The sequence below is a fragment of the Malus domestica genome, chromosome 16 (assembly GCF_042453785.1).
Source record: "Malus domestica chromosome 16, GDT2T_hap1".
Taxonomy (NCBI): domain Eukaryota; kingdom Viridiplantae; phylum Streptophyta; class Magnoliopsida; order Rosales; family Rosaceae; genus Malus; species Malus domestica.
Window position 1 is genome coordinate 23127284 of NC_091676.1, and position 16296 is coordinate 23143579.

The 16296-nt window shown below is 36.7% G+C and overlaps 1 protein-coding gene across 1 annotated transcript; it reads left to right on the forward strand.

Annotated features, from left to right (window-relative positions):
* Positions 1–9066: 9066 nt before the first annotated feature.
* Positions 9067–9495, forward strand: LOC103405338 (S-protein homolog 21). The gene has a single exon (XM_008344307.4). It carries the CDS (start codon positions 9067–9069, stop codon positions 9493–9495), a length of 429 nt encoding a protein of 142 aa, XP_008342529.1.
* Positions 9496–16296: the final 6801 nt, after the last annotated feature.

Consider the following 16296-nt stretch of genomic DNA (forward strand, 5'->3'; position numbering starts at 1 on the left):
CCCAAGCTTAATTCAAAGGCTAACCAAACTTTTAATAATCTATTAAGTTTAACAAACAACACTTCCTTCATAATATGAACAAAGGAATAGACTCACAAAGCGCAAGACACAAGCCTTGAAAGAAAGTGACTTTGGTGTGGAACTTTGAGTGAGGCACCAATTTGAGATATGTCAAGGTCAATAGAATGAAGGTAAATATTAGACACCATTTGATTTTTAGAAATTCGAATCCATGACCTGTAGAGGGGATCTTGAAGCACAACTTCATGACATTGCAAGGAAGGCCAATTAATGGGATTTTCCCATTTTTGATGATATATAGTTTCTTTTCGAAGACACCCCTCTCATAGAACACTTTCCCATTTGAATTTTTGATTTGATATGGGAGAGGAAAAAATGAAGAAAAGAAATGACACTTGGTCCAGATTATAAAGTAAGTAAAGTCACTACAACTTAATCAAGACCAAAGTAAACTTAGCGCTCAAATCAACCCAAGCTATTGTGAGGTAAGAAAAATGTTTTTCAGGGGCTATCTGAAATAATAAGAACCATTGACACCACAATGGAAAACATTATCCAAGGTTAATCCACAAAATACTAAAAATGTATGACATTTAAAAGATGCATATAGAGAGAAAAATACAATTGTCTGATGAGTCAATTGACAAAGTAGAAATATGCATAGAAACTAGACATACTAGAAAAACTTGGAAGCTTAGTTATTCAACCTATTTAATTTAGCACAAAGACAACTAGCTGTTTTTAAGTTGGCACAGAGATTAAAGTAAGAAATTTACCCTTCATGAGATCTCTAATGAAGTGATGTTACATGTCAATATGTTTGGCTTTTGAGTGTTGGACTGGGTTATTCGAAATGTCAATTGCATATATGTTGACACAAAAACAAGAGATTGTTGGATCCCCAAAACCAAATATCTGAGAATCCATTTAACAGCTTCCCAGTGGTCTTTCCTTGGATTAGAGAGAAACCTGCTCACCACACCTACTGCATGAGTAATATCTGGCCATGTGCACACCATTGCATACATGATACCTCCTACTGCTGAAGAGTAGGGAACAACTGCCATTTTCTCATTTTCTTCATATGTTTTTAGACACGACTCTTTGCTCAACTTGATATGATTAGCTAAAGGTGAGCTTACCGGTTTGGCTACTTTCATGTTGAACCTTTCAAGCACCTGTTCAACATACTTTTCTTGTGACAGCCACAACTTCTTGGATTTTCTATTACGAATTATCTCCATACCCAAAATCTGCTTGGCTAGCCCTAAGTCCTTCATGTCAAAGAACTTAGATAACTCTTCTTTGAGCTTTTTAATCATAGAAGCATCTTAACCGATAATCAACATGTCATCAACATAAAGCAATAAAATGATGAATTTACCTCCAGAAAATTGTTTGATATAGACACAAGAGTCAGCATGAGTTCTCTTGTACCCATTACTCACCATGAATGAGTTGAACTTCTTATTCCACTGTCTCGGAGCCTGCTTAAGACCATATAAGCTTTTCTTGAGCTTGCACACCAAATTTTCTTTACCTTTGACTTCAAAGCTTTTGGGTTGCTCCATATATATCTCCTCTTCTAAATTGCCGTGGAGAAATGCAGTTTTAACGTCTAATTGCTCGAGCTCAAGATCCATGTTTTTCTGCCATTTGGAAGCTTCACCAGCTCATAGGTATCATTCTTTAACTCCATTGCCTTCATCCATCTGTCATTGTCATTATGAGCTTCGGCCTCCTCATAAGTTTTGGGCTCTCCATAATTAGTCAACATGATATACTTTGATGAAGAATACTTGGTAGACGGTTTTCGACTTCTGCTGGATCTTCTGACCTAGTCTTCATTCTCTTGCGAGGCTAGAGGCTCCCCCTGATTAGGTTCCTCTTGAATCTGCTCTTCAAGTTCCCTTTGATCAACAATTTCATGGTCTGGCTCATCTTGATCAGGCTCCCCCTAATCAACATTATCTGGTTCTGCAGGCACTTCATTAACAAGTGTTTCAGGGATGTCACCGTGACTTTCTTCATCTGAAGCTAATGGATCAACTCTTTTGACTGCGCCATCTGGTTGTGCCTCTTTATCCGAATCCCCAATTGTTTGATCTTCATATAATACCACATCTCTACTTTTGATAAACTTCTTTTGGTATGGGTCCCATAATATGTAACCAAAATCTTCACCGCCATAACCAAGAAAGATGCACGGTGTAGCTTTGTTGTCTAACTTCGATCTCTGCTCTTTGGGCACATGCATAAAAGCTTTGCAACCAAACACCTTCAGATGAGAGTAAGACACATCATTACCAGTCCATACTCTCTCTGGAACATCAAGACCTAATGGTACTGATGGAGATCGGTTGATCAAATAGCAGGATGTCCTTACAGCTTCACCCCAGAACTGCTTAGATAACTTTGCAGTCCTCATCATACATCTGACTTTCTCCATGATGGTTCGGTTCACTCTTTCAGCAACGCCGTTATGTTGTGGAGTTCCATGAACTGTCTTCTCATGGCGTATGCCATGTTTCACACAATACTCTCTAAACTGGTGAGACGTGTACTTGTCGCAGTTGTCGCTACGAAGGCACTTAAGAGGTTTCCCAGTTTCCCTCTCCACCATGGCATGGAACTCTTGGAATGTCTGAAACCCCTGGGCTTTGGATTTTAACAAAAACACCCAGACCTTTCGTGAAGCATCATCGATATAAGTAACAAAATATTTATTTCTTCCAAGTGACTCGACTTCCATAGGACCACACATATCTAAATAAACAAGATCTAACAAATTTCCTTTCTTTGTAGATGGAATAGAAAAACTAACTCTTCTTTGTTTTCCGAATAAACAATGCTCACAAAAGTTTAACGACGTACCTTTGGCAAAGGGAATGTGAGACTTCTTTGCCAGAACTTGTAGGCCTTTTTCACTCATGTGGCCTAGCCTTTTATGCCACAAGTCTAGAGATGAGTCATCCACAGCATTCAACTCACCTTTCAAAACCTTGGCATTTGACCGGTACAATGTATAACCAAGTCGTGCTCTTGCTACCACCATTAAGCCTTTAGTAAGCTTCAATTTTCCTTCGCCAATATGGTAATAATAACCTTGTCAATCAAGGGTACCGATGGATATCAGATTTAGACGTATGTCAGGAACATGTCTCACATCTTTCAACATCAACTGGCAACCAAGATTAGTTCTTAGGCAAATATCACCAATTCCCAGAATTTTGGAATAGCTTTCATTCCCCATCTTCGCTATGCCAAAGTCACCTTCTTTGTATGTACTGAAGAACTCCCATTTGGATGTAGCATGGAAGGAAGCTCCATTGTCAAAGATCCATAAAATGTCTCTGTCAGAATCACCCATATGCAGACATTCACCAACAGACAATATTTCTGGTACATCACCACATAAAACTGTGGTGGTATTGCCATTATCATTTTTCTTCTGATTATTTCCTTAATTTTGCTCTCTCTTCCAAACTCGACAATTTTTCTTCATATGGCCTTCTTTGCAACAATGGTGGCATGCACCCCAGAACCTTGACTTGGATCGGCTAGGACTCCTGCCATGACCTATAGGCCCTCTACTCTTGCTTCTTCCGCGTTTCTCTGTGACAAATACTTGGCTGTTATCTGTGCCTGAAGTCTTTGTCCTTGTTTCTTCATTAAGCAAGCTATTTTTAACATTATAAAGAGTAAGAACACCATTAGGAGCAGAGTTACTTACACTCACCACAAAGGTCTCCCAACTATCTGGCAAGGATACAAGTAGCAATAGCGCTTGCAGCTTTACCTCAATCGTTATTTTCATAGTAGCCAACTAGTTGATGATATTTTGGAAATTGTTCAAGTGTTCTGCTACACTTAAACCATCCTTGTACTTCACATTGATAAGCCCTTTGATCAAGAAAACTTTCTTGGCTGGGGTCTTCTTCTCGAACAAGAACTCAAGCTTCCTCCAAAACTCGCGGGCATTGGTTTCATTAGACACATGGTGAAAAACACTATCATCCACCCATTGTCTAATTGTGCCAATTGCCTTGTGATTCATCTTCTTCCACTCGGCATCGGACATGCTCTCGAGCTTAGCAGCATCTCCTTCAATTGGCTCATGCAGATCCTTGCAATAGAGAATGTCCTCCATCCATGGCTTCCATGTTACCCAATTGGAATTGGTGAGTTTGATCATAGTGCCACTTCCTTCCATCTCGTAGTACGAGCCAACCGGGCTCTGATACCACTCGTTAGGAATGTCGATACTACAAGATAGAGAATGCACAAGGTAAAGTAGAAAATGGACACCAAGAATTTATGTGGTTCGGCAATTTATGCCTACGTCCACGAAACAAGGATCAATCTTCACTATATGAAAATGATGAGTACAACAAGAGTAGTCTTACCAAGCCAAAGACAAGGCTTGATGGATACAAGAAAGTATGACACACACTTTCTATCACTCTAAACTTCACTCACAATGTGTAGTGGAACACTCTCACTCTCACTCTTGGAGTGGAACTCTAGCTTTGGACTTGATCCTTTGCTACTTACACTTGGTTCTTAATTGGTTACATCACTACAACATCACACCCATATTTATAGGTGAGGGCTTGGCATTCTACTAGTTTCTAGTTCCTTCTACAAATTAGAACTAGTTTCTAGTTTCTAGTATATTCTTCAAACCTCTAGCATAGATAGTTCTAAACTAGCCACAAAGTTGTAGCTTCTAGATCTTTCCATTTGCAACCAAGGAAGCTAGTACTCTCTAGCTTCTTCCATCAACTTAATAACATGTTAGAATTGTCTAGCATGCTCCAGCCACCTCACTTGATTACTAGAATAATCTAGAACATTCATCATGGGCTAGACCATATACCAACAGCTATTTCTTGGAAGAGTTCGAAAAAAAAATTTCATTACATCCTCAACTATGGAAGCCGAGTTTATTGATTGCTACTCAGCCACCAAGCAAGCTGGTTGGATTACAAACATAATGAAGGGCTTGACAGTTGTAGACAACATGAAAGACCACTGAATGTGTACTGTGACAACAAGGCTGAAATGTTCTTTTCTAAGAACAACAAGAGGTCACCGGCATGTAGACTTATGGATATCAAGTGTTTGAAAGTAAGAGATGAGGTGAGGAAAAGGACAATCGATATCCAGCACCTAAGTAAAAAATTGATGGTAGCAGATCCGACTAGAAAAGCTTTACCAGTGGGTGTCTTTAAGAGACATGTTTTCAGAAAGGGAATAAGGGAGACATTTGATTTAGTTAATGGGTGGGAGTAAGCACTTGTTTATCTTCTTGAAATTGAAAGGTTGAAGTGTTGCTTTATCAGTCAAGTTGGATTGTTATAAATTGATTCGTGCATTGATCTATATTTTCATATATATAAATATGTGAAGCTACATTGACAAAAATCTAGTACTGATGTATAATCAGTTTGTTTTAGGGAACTGATATTTCGATTATCAGTTCTACTCATCATGGCTTTGTTAATAACATAGTATTTTGAGATCAATGTGAATGGCAATGAGGTTTTGTGAGTTTACTTGGAAATTCAAGTAACTTGGTACTCAAGTTATTTGATTTACAAGGGATCTCGGTGCCTAGTCAAATAAGGATTATGGAGTTTTAATTATATGCAACTAATAAGGACCCTTATAAAGTAACTACAAAGATTTAGACTCATGAAGGGACTCTAATTGATTTGATAGAGTTTGAGTTTATATCCATTCCAATAATAGGCTGGAATTGATTGAAACCCTAACTATATAAATAAGGAGAAGTCCCTGCGTCCATACTACCGTATTCTCATATATACTACTGCCCTATTTTGATAGTAGAGATCATCAAGAGTATTGGAAGTAGAAGACCACTTCAGTTTGTGTTCAAGAATGGTCGTGCCTGCAGTTAGCCTTCTTGTTATTCATGCAAGCATGCTTAGACGTAACAATCTTGTAGCATCATTATATGTGGCCCTAGGTTCATGTTGATACATTATGTGGAACTCTTACATCCTATACGTTTGGCATACGGATTTTTCCTCAGAGGTTAGTTTCTATTCTGTCTTTTGTTAAAAGTTCTGTTACTCATTTCCTTTGATGCTCAAAAAGTAAAATTTGAATGTTTCGACCCTTCCAAACTTTTTGGCACGAATTTTGCTTTATCCGCACTCGACACAACAAGAATTTTAGAATGCTTTGCCATGTTCTTCCGGAAAGAGGTTTGCTGCCTCTCATTCTCCATCATCTCCACTTTCAAAGCCATGTTAATATCCTCTTGAAAACTCCACAGATTCTGTAGCCCAATCTTTTCTTGAATGGAGGGTTGCAGTCCATTCACATACACCGCAACCTTCTGATTTTCTATCTCCGTCGGATGGTTTTGCTCAATTAGTCGCATGAAATCATTCGAATAATCTGTCACGCTTCTATAGCCTTGGACACAGCTGATGTACATACGGTACAAAAGTTGTTTCATAATCCGTAGGTAAGAATCGATCCATCAAGAGCTACTTCATTTTCCACGTGTGAATTTGTTTATTTCTTTGCTTCTGTCAGGTGTTATGTAATTGATCCCACCAAACAATGATAGTTGCTTTGAGACAGAAGGCAACCATCGTCACCATCTTTGTCTCGAGGACCTCCATGACGTCAAAGAATCTCTCTACCTCCACAAACCAATCCAGGAAGTCTACGATTGTCGGTCCCTGCAAAAGTTGGAATGTCTGCCTTAATCCAAAAATCATCAAAGTTGTTACAGTTTTGATGATTTGGATTGTTAAACTGGGGTGGAACTCCTTGATTATTACCTCATGCAGATCTTCGGTTATTTGGACCGAGGGCTTGAAGCAACATCTTGCAAAAATCTTTGAATTGCGCAGTGAAATTTGCAATCTGTTCAGTTTGAGCATCCAGGTCCGCTCGAGTGATAGGGGTAGATTCACAATCACGATCACCCATGGATAGATAGGACAGTCAATGATGCCAAAACGAGAGAAGCCTACTCTGGTACCAATTGACATAGCATGAAGCGATCAAAAGGTTACCAATGTAATCCCTTGTGGAATAAAGTTTGGAATCTAACAGAAAATTGAGAGAAATCTCAAAGGTTGTATTTGATAATTCTTGAATGATTGTCATTGATACATCTAGATGACTTGAATAAAGACTACAAACGTTTGGAACAACTCAACTGACTTCTAAGAATTAAAACAACATTAAATAAACATTAATCAGATGACAAACGAAGAATCCAATTTTTATTATGAAACTTTAAACATTAATTTTTATTATGAAACTTTAAACATTATTTTGAAGGCTGAAACAACTCATGATGGCCAAAATCTATCGTATGTCACATCAAAGTGGTGTGTTGGGTTTGTGGCGTCGTTCTGATTCTGAAAAGGTATCACAGGCCCAAATCAGAGCTCGGACATAAAATTAAGAAATTCTCAGTGTGTCTTTTTGTCTTCATACGATCTATTTCCCCTTCGATCCATTCTGTTACATCATAAGATAGACTGTTTTCTAGCAAAACCTGCACAGTCGCAAAATGTAGACAATCTTTTTCTATTTTTTTTTCTTCTGACAAATAGAGATGTGGCGGGACCCTTTTTTGTTGTTACATCCTGCTGTTTTCTCTTAACTTGGTGCTGCTTTCTATCAAGTGCTGCTCTTTGAAGATATGCTAGATTACTAGTATTGGAACTTAAACCTTGCAGTCTTGGAGAAACACAATGATATGACCTAGATCGTGGTGTTTGTTTGGATATAAGTAGTTAAAGATTTGATTATCTCCTAATACGCACATAGTTTTAAAAGCAATCAAACAAAGAAAAATTATGTCCATGAGTTCTACCACAATGCTAGTGTGGTCCAGTAGAGATTAAGTACTAATAGAATGTAAAGTTTTAATTTTTACTATTAAGTGGTCTGAAAAATCAACAATTAAATTTTGCATATAGGAATTTAATGAATTTTGATAACGATTAAATTAAATTTGCATAAAACCCGTATTCAATCCCTTAAATTTAAATGCTATCATAATATCTTACTATCTTATAATAGTATTTTCCGATGAAAGCAATATTTGGATTGAAAGCTTATGGCTCAGAAAAATCTGTATCTTGGTGCTGCATTTAAGTGGGGCAGCATACATATGGTGTGATATTTTGTAACCCCAATTCATCTTGCATGCGTGTGTGTATATATGTTGTGTGTGTATATATATAATATATATTGTGTGTGTGTGTGTGTGTAATTAAACCAAGTGATCATAGTATATTAGGTTATATATCATTATATTTTATAATTGTTTACATCAAAGTGAATCACTTATCTTAAATTAAAGTCATTTTCTTCCTAAAGAACTTAATTTCTTCTAGTCCATTGTTATAATCAAACTGGTACCAAGGTTTTACTAAATAATTATCGTATCTTACGAATATACTTTTTGTTTACTTTTGTCATAACTAGAAAAGAAATGATTTGTGCACGCCTGTTGTAAACATCATGTTTATTTTTTACCTTTAAAATGAAAAAATCACATAAGAATCAAGAGATATAAATAAATAGGTATGCAAAAAAAAATTAAAAAATTTATGTATATTGTTGCATAAGCACTGTAAGCTAATTATACCTACATTTAGTGTATATTCACGCACCAGTTTATTGTAAGAAAATAAAATACCATAGTAAAGTAGGATATTAGGTACCATAAAAGAATTTATTTTTATTCATTCACCAAAAGAGTTTGACTCTCACTTTATAAGAAAACAATTGTTAGGTTCACTCTCCATGTCGTATCAGTACTTTCTTTAATTTACTGAATCCTATTCCTAAACAGGCAGAAAAAAATCGTGTCTATCCGTATATATGGTAATATACTACGTAGTATATTGGCATACCATTATGACGTTATCATTCCAAGCTCGTGAAAAAGATTTTTTTTGTTTGAGGCCACCTTTAAAAGAAAGGCTTGTATTTGGCCTGTATTTCATTCGATCATTTCCACCATACCTTCACACTCAAAACATGAAGATCCTTACCAGCATTTTGCTTATTTTTTCTCTTGCATTCTTCGTAATCTGCATGTCAATACTAGAACCCCAGAACTTCTACGGCACCGAATACAACATTCGAGTCGTCAACGGCTTCACAAACAACTCGTCCTTGCCGTTGGTGATTTGGTGTGCATCACAGAACAGTGATCTTGGTGGACGTGCGCTTCAGGAGCATGACGATTTTAGCTGGAGCCTGAGGACCAGTCTTTGGGGCACTACTGACCTTTTCAAATGTACCATGAAATGGGACCGAATAAGGAGGAGTTTTGAGGCGTTTAAGGCTTCGAGGGATATTCAGAGGTGCGGTCCTTTTAGGAAGTGTTCTTGGTTGGTCAGAGAAGATGGGTTTTATTTCAGCAATGATGAAGTAAATTGGAAAAAAGATTTTTCATGGTTGTAAGGTATAATTAGTATTTCAGAGCAGTAATTTTTATAATTTGCAAATTGCATGGATCTAGAACTTTAATATAATTTAAAGGGTATGTGTTTCTGGGGTTTCTTTTTTCTCTTTTATATTCGATATTTTCATGTTGCTTTGCTAAGATACAGATGGAAACCACGTTTGCTTTTTGTAAGTTTGGTGCCCCAGAATGCCAGAATCAGTAATCTGGGTCTTTTGTGGAAAAGAATTTTGCAGAGTTTTTTCCCCCAATATACAACTTTTTTTATCCACTGATTTTTCTTTTATTTTTTTAATCCAAATGCTAGAAATAAACAAACGCACACACGAGAAAAAAAAATGTGTATTAGAAATCACTTCCTTATATGTTAGTGAGGTAGCATTTGAAATATTTTATCCAACATGATCCTCTTTGGATTCTCTTTGTGAGGATCATGAGAATTCGTAAATCATGTTCGTTCATCGTACATCATGCGATCAATTTTTGTCGAGTATTGTTTGTGTTTAATTTTAAATAAAAAATTTTAAATGATTTATGACCTACAATGTACGATGAACAACACAATTCACGAATATCCTGAATTCTCACAAAGAGGATCCGATCAGGATCCGGATTCTTATTTTATGCTAGAAATGACTAGTGGAAATTTGGTTCGTTTATAAATAATAATAATAATAATTTCCTACAGTAATGTAATGAAACAGTACTCTTTTCCGTAAGAAATTGCAATTGAAAATACCACTTAATGGTTATGTTAGTTTGGACTTTTCGTTGCTCCAGTCTTCCTCTGTGGTATTTTGTTTTCTGTCTGCAACTGTACAAGCAACAAAATATCCTATGACCAATCTGTTAGAAAGAAAAAACCAACGAAAAACAAAAGACTATGTGCCAAAACAGATGCTAATTATGATCGCATATTCAAAAGAGTACAATTTCATCTTTACATGCGTGCCATTTATATTTGATTGTTTACATTTGTAGATAGTGGTGAGACTAGCATGGGGTTATTGGTTGTCTTTCCTCTCTCAACAACTTCAAAAACCTCATATTTATTTATTTGTGTATTGAATTTGACCCCTATAAACAGCTAAGAACTAAACTACAACCTGCACATCCTTCTTCTATTTTCTTTAATCATATTTGTTCCGTCTCTCTTCTTGTGAGAGATTCTGTTGTGCGATTCATGTGCTCAATGAGATACTTTAGTTAAAAAGTCTTGATAGTCTTCAATATTAATCCACAGTATCCTGCATCACCCTCAGTAAGCCTCTACATAGATAATAATAGCTATCAATATATGTTGGTATAAACTTTCGGCATATGTTGACAGGAATTGACAGATGTTTACTATGTGCTCGACGAAATAATTCAATAAAGCATTTTTGGATAATATTATATATAACCCCATTATTTGAAAATCCTGACCATGTCACTGTGTGCAGGGTACTGCAGCCCAGCAATATATAGTTGCAAGCTACCAAATTAGTAATTAAACAACACCAATTTTTTTTTCAAATTAGTAATGAACTCTGGGATACATTTTCAAGGGCCTTTACCATGACATTTTCGGATTGCTTCTCTAGCTACGTAAAAAGTACTTATGCTCATAAGTGCTCATGTTATATATTTTTATTAAATATCCAAATGTCTTTTCTTTTGGTGCTTGTCGAGAAAAGTTTTTTATAACCAAAAACACTTTTAAGTTTTTGAATCGAACACAATCAGAAGCCTTTCTCATCGCTGGAAATGTTAGCATACTCTTCTCCAGTAGTTGATTTTCACTTCACGTGAACTCTCATACGCGTCATCATCATATTGCTATGTGTCGATTCAAAACCTTGTGTCTGGCTTAGTGGTACAAAAGCAAGTCTATCTCTCCCACCAAATTGCATGCATCACTTATCAGTGCACAAACAAAAGTAACTACAAACAACATTTGGCATGTTCAATCCCAACTACGTACCTTTCAAAGATAGAGACAATTCATTTCTTGCACTATATATCAGGTCTTTCCTTTAATATCCGTATATCAGGTCTTTCCTTTAATATCCGTATTCAAATCAAAAGTTTCTTTCCAACGTTTCTTTCTATCTATCGACTGTTCCCTTCACAGTGTATTTCCACTCCCATAACATAATTCGAGATAATTATCCTTCTCTCAATCATGCATGCTTTGAATACAAGATGCGATAAGTTATGATATCTAAATATTAAAAACCTTAAAATCGATTGAGTATCCGTCTCAATAATACAGCACCAGAATAAACACCCTTTTTGAGATCAAAGAATTTAATTTGTCGGGCAAAATAAGATTTTGTCGCCTATTGTTTTGGTCGACGGATTTTTTTTTTTTTTACAATATTAGTCAGGCAAATATTGTGACATCCCACATCGCCCAGGGGAGTGATCCTTAAATGTATATTCCCATCTCTACCTAGCACGAGGCCTTTTGGGAGTTCACTGGCTTCAGGTTCCGTAGGAACTCCGAAGTTAAGCGAGAAGAAGGCCAGAGCACTCCTAAGATAAATGATTAATGCGAACTACGAATGGCTTGATCCCTGTTTAGGATACGTAGGCAGTTTAACGAGACGTTAGATGCAGCCACGGAACTCGAAGTTAAGCGAGAAGAAGGCCAGAGTACTCCCAAGATAAATGATTAATGCGAACTACGAATGGCTTGATCCCTGTTTAGGATACGTAGGCAGTTTAACGAGATGTTAGATGCAGCCATATAAGAAATGAGATTAAATAATCGAGACAATAGCCTTGTTTAAGGAATTGAGCAATAGGTGTGGGCTTTTAGTTTTAGGAATATATGTATACACTTGATGGTTTTCCCAGAAAATGCAATTATATGATTTATGCTTTAAAAATGCCATGCCTATTGAATAATACATAAACGATGAGTTGAATTGGTTGCATATATATATAATTGTGGTGCTATGAACGCTCTGAAGTGCAAAGGTGAATGCAGGACACACAGGTAAGTTCAGGTAAGTTCAGGTAAGTTAGGTAAACTCAAGTAAGTATACGGTATTAGATGATTAATGAGATATGTGATGAGATATGAATATGTTGTATTGGTCACTAGAGGTGACTCCGACTTATATGCTAGCCATGATTAATGAGATATGTGATGAGATATGAATATGTCGTATAGGTCACTAGAGGTAACTCCAACTTATATGCTAGCCATGATTGATGCGATATGTGATGAGATATGAATATGCCGTATAGGTCACTAGAGGTGACTCCGACCTATATGCTAGCCATGATTAATGATATATGTGATGAGATATGAATATGTCTTATATGTCACTAGAGGTGACTCCGACTTATATGCTAGCCATGATTGATGAGATATGTGATGAGATTTGAATATGTCGTATAGGTCACAAGAGGTGACTCCGACTTAGATGCTAGCATATATGTGATGATATATGATGAATTGCTAGTATATATTTATGATGGGAGATGTGATGAAATGCTAGCATATATGTAATGAATATATCGGATGAGCTAGCATGTGTGGTGAACGCAGGATGAGTGGGCAGACGTGATGAATATGCGATGAGTTAGCATATGATTATAAATATGTGAAGCATGACTTGAATTGATTTATATATATATATATATATATATATATGTATAATTCTATATTCTAAACTTTTTAGAAATTATACATGTGTTGTAGCGAGGGGTTATAGAAATTTATATGGTTCCTATTAAAATTTTAATTACTGGGCCAATCACCTTTGTCTTGTCTTCACCCTCCAAGTCTTTTTTTAGCTGAGCTTTCTTATCGTCAAGGAATCGTGGCGATTCTTAGTATTGAAGATCATTCAAGGGTACGATTCTTAATTTACTCTTCTGTACTTGCTTATGCTCTAACGTCACGTGTGAAGTGGGTTCATTCCCGCTCACTAGTGCACTTTGGTATTTAGGCACTCTTAGATTTAAATTTATTCATAATATTTTCACGTTATCACACTTTATGGCTTCGTCACCTTCCAGGTATCGGCCAACACAGCCCGATTCAGAGACCTAATGGATATTCCGGGTCGGGGTGTGTCAGTTTGGTATCAGAGCATAAATTGGGCAGTATTGCATTCATCACACACGTGATGTGAGCATTTTTGGCTCGAGTCTAATGTTTGAATCTTGCCACCTCTTCGAATACGGAAAATTTGTTAGTTGTTTCTAAATTTTGAGCAAAAATTTGAGGGCTTGGAAACCTGGGAGCTTAATTGGTTTTATGATGTTTACTTGAAGAGCATGTGGAGATTTTGGGGAAAATATCTGATGAGGATTTCGGTGGTTGTATCATGAAAATAGTTATATAGCATAGAAGGGAATTTTTCAATCAGCTCTAATTTCCCAGATTATGCTTTTGTTGTTATACTTATTAAATGGGTGAGAATAGGCTTGCGAATGTAAGTTTTCATATCCTGGGAGTTGTAGAAATCTGAAAGGCAGTCATCCAATCCTCCTAGGATCAATGAACTACTTCGCTTGAGTCGTATAATCTAGGATCGTGAAAGCTTAGGATTAAGCTTTGTATTAGAATAGTTAACTCATAGTTGTTTTCACCTTATCACCTACCTAAGTAAACGAAATCTCTTCGACTAGCCACCTCTCAATCACTTCCATAGGTAAACAGTAAAATCGAGGTATGTGTTAATATCTCGCTGTTAGAGTGATTTGAATTTCGAGAAAATTGTGAAGACCTTTAGTACGTGTCGTAGAGTTGGTTAGTAGTATTGTACGTTTTAAGGGCGTGTACTTTTGGCGTCATATCCTACCATCTTACCTGGGATATCACCAAATTGCAAACTGAGGTACATCACCGAGGAAAGTTAAATTAGAGTGGGTGTTGGAAATGACTAAAATTTCTGACAACTGAGGTGTTGTCTCATCTTACCCCTATTTTTTTACACCTCCACTGACCTAGAGTATAAAGTTGATGATTGGATATTTTTAAAGTTATCACCACGGAAATGAGTAGTAAGGTTCGGGAAAAAGGGTTAGTTAAGTCCTAGGTACATCGGACCGTACCGGATCCAGAACGAATCAATGAAATTGCTTACAAGTTTGAGTTGCCTCCAGAGTTGTCTAAAGTACACAATGTTTTTCATGTTTCTATACTTCCCCATTATGTTTCAAATCTATCACATATGATCCCTCCTCAACCTGTAGAGATTAATCTAGATTTGTCATATGGAGAGGAGCCAGTGACGATTTTGGGTTGGAATGATAAAGTTATAAGGAATCAGGCCGTGCGTTTAGTAAAAGTTTTGTGGAGGAAGCCACCTGGGAGACTGAGGATTGTATGAAAGACACTGGTAAGGACAGCTAAGATAGATGTAGGATGTTGTTAAATTATCTGCGAGACATGATCTAAAAGGTCATCGATCGTGATATGATCAAATGAAAATTTTAAGTTTAGACTCCATTAGAGGTACTTAAAGAGAAATTTTAGTCTAGGCATCTCGCCTTCGGTTGGAGTAGAAGAAGGTTGAGAAAATAAAGTCCAAACTTTCTGGACAACCACAGTTTCTTCTCTGTTTGCTTTTGTAGGATGATGGCGTGTTAAGAGAATTGCTTCTAGACTTTTATACAAGTTCAGGCAAACAGAAAACAACCAGATTATTATCTTGACATATTTCTATTACATTGTGGTGCACATTTTACCTTCAAGCCTTTGGAAGTCATTTAAAGGTCGTAAGTATCAAATGTTGTTTAGTATCACATTTCCACCCTAGACTAAAGATTTGACTGAAGTGAGTTACTCAGACTTTGGTGGACATGTTACGTTTTTGTTCGTCCCACAAGTAGTATGGTTGTAACATACCACTATCTCGATTTTAGTTGTTTGTATTCATGGTTAACTATGATACCATTGGAGTTGATATACGGAGATTTTATGCACTGTACATGATTGTTAAACACTTAGCCTTGTTAGAGTTATGTGTAATTGCAGTCACATTATTTGAAATTGGTAGTAGTATGTAAGTTGCAGCAAAGAATTGCGAATGAGTATTTAATGGTGACATGACGATTTTAAGATATTAACGATGTTGCCTAAGAAGGTAGTGCGGGAGTATGTTTGAGGCTTGTTCAGATGCTGGTGTGTATTCCAAAAAGGGATTCTCTTTTATACAGCCGCTTTAACTTAATGTTTTCCTTGTGTATGTATTTGCGTGCACATTATTTTAAATTTCGAGGATGAAATTTTTTTAAGGTGGGTAGATTGTGACAACCCGTCCCAAATTTTACATTTCTATTAATTTTAAAAGCGTGATTTTACAAAAAATACCTTTAGAAGCAGAACTGTAAACTCGAGAAATACTTTTGTTTCAGTCACTAATTATATTTTTTTTTTAAATATGGATATTATTTAGTAATTAATTATTTAAAGAGGAAGAGGAAGAAGAGAAGGGGAAAAAAGAAAAGAAAAACAGAAACAGAAAAAGAAGGAGGGAAGGGGAAAGCTGCACAATCGGAACAGGAGAAAGGGAGAAGTTAGGCCAACCAGAAAGAAGAGAAAGTGGAGGACCAATCAAAGGGAGAAGAAAGGAGGGAAAGGAGGGAGAGTGATGAACGGGGAAAAAGGGGGAAACGGGTCATCCTTGACCCGTGCGACCCATGCCTTCAAACCTGCGGTTTCTCACCATTCTCATTCAATTTTCCGACGAATTGGACCTATGAACCATTTCTAATCATCCCCTTGGCCCTTTCTCTTCTTCTTTCACCAAAAATTAGAGGGAAATTGATAGTATTTTGGTACAAAAATGGGATGG

Coding starts and splice junctions, on each gene's coding strand:
- LOC103405338 (XM_008344307.4), top strand. CDS start 9,067: ATGAAGATCCTTACCAGCATTTTGCTTATTTTTTCTCTTGCATTCTTC.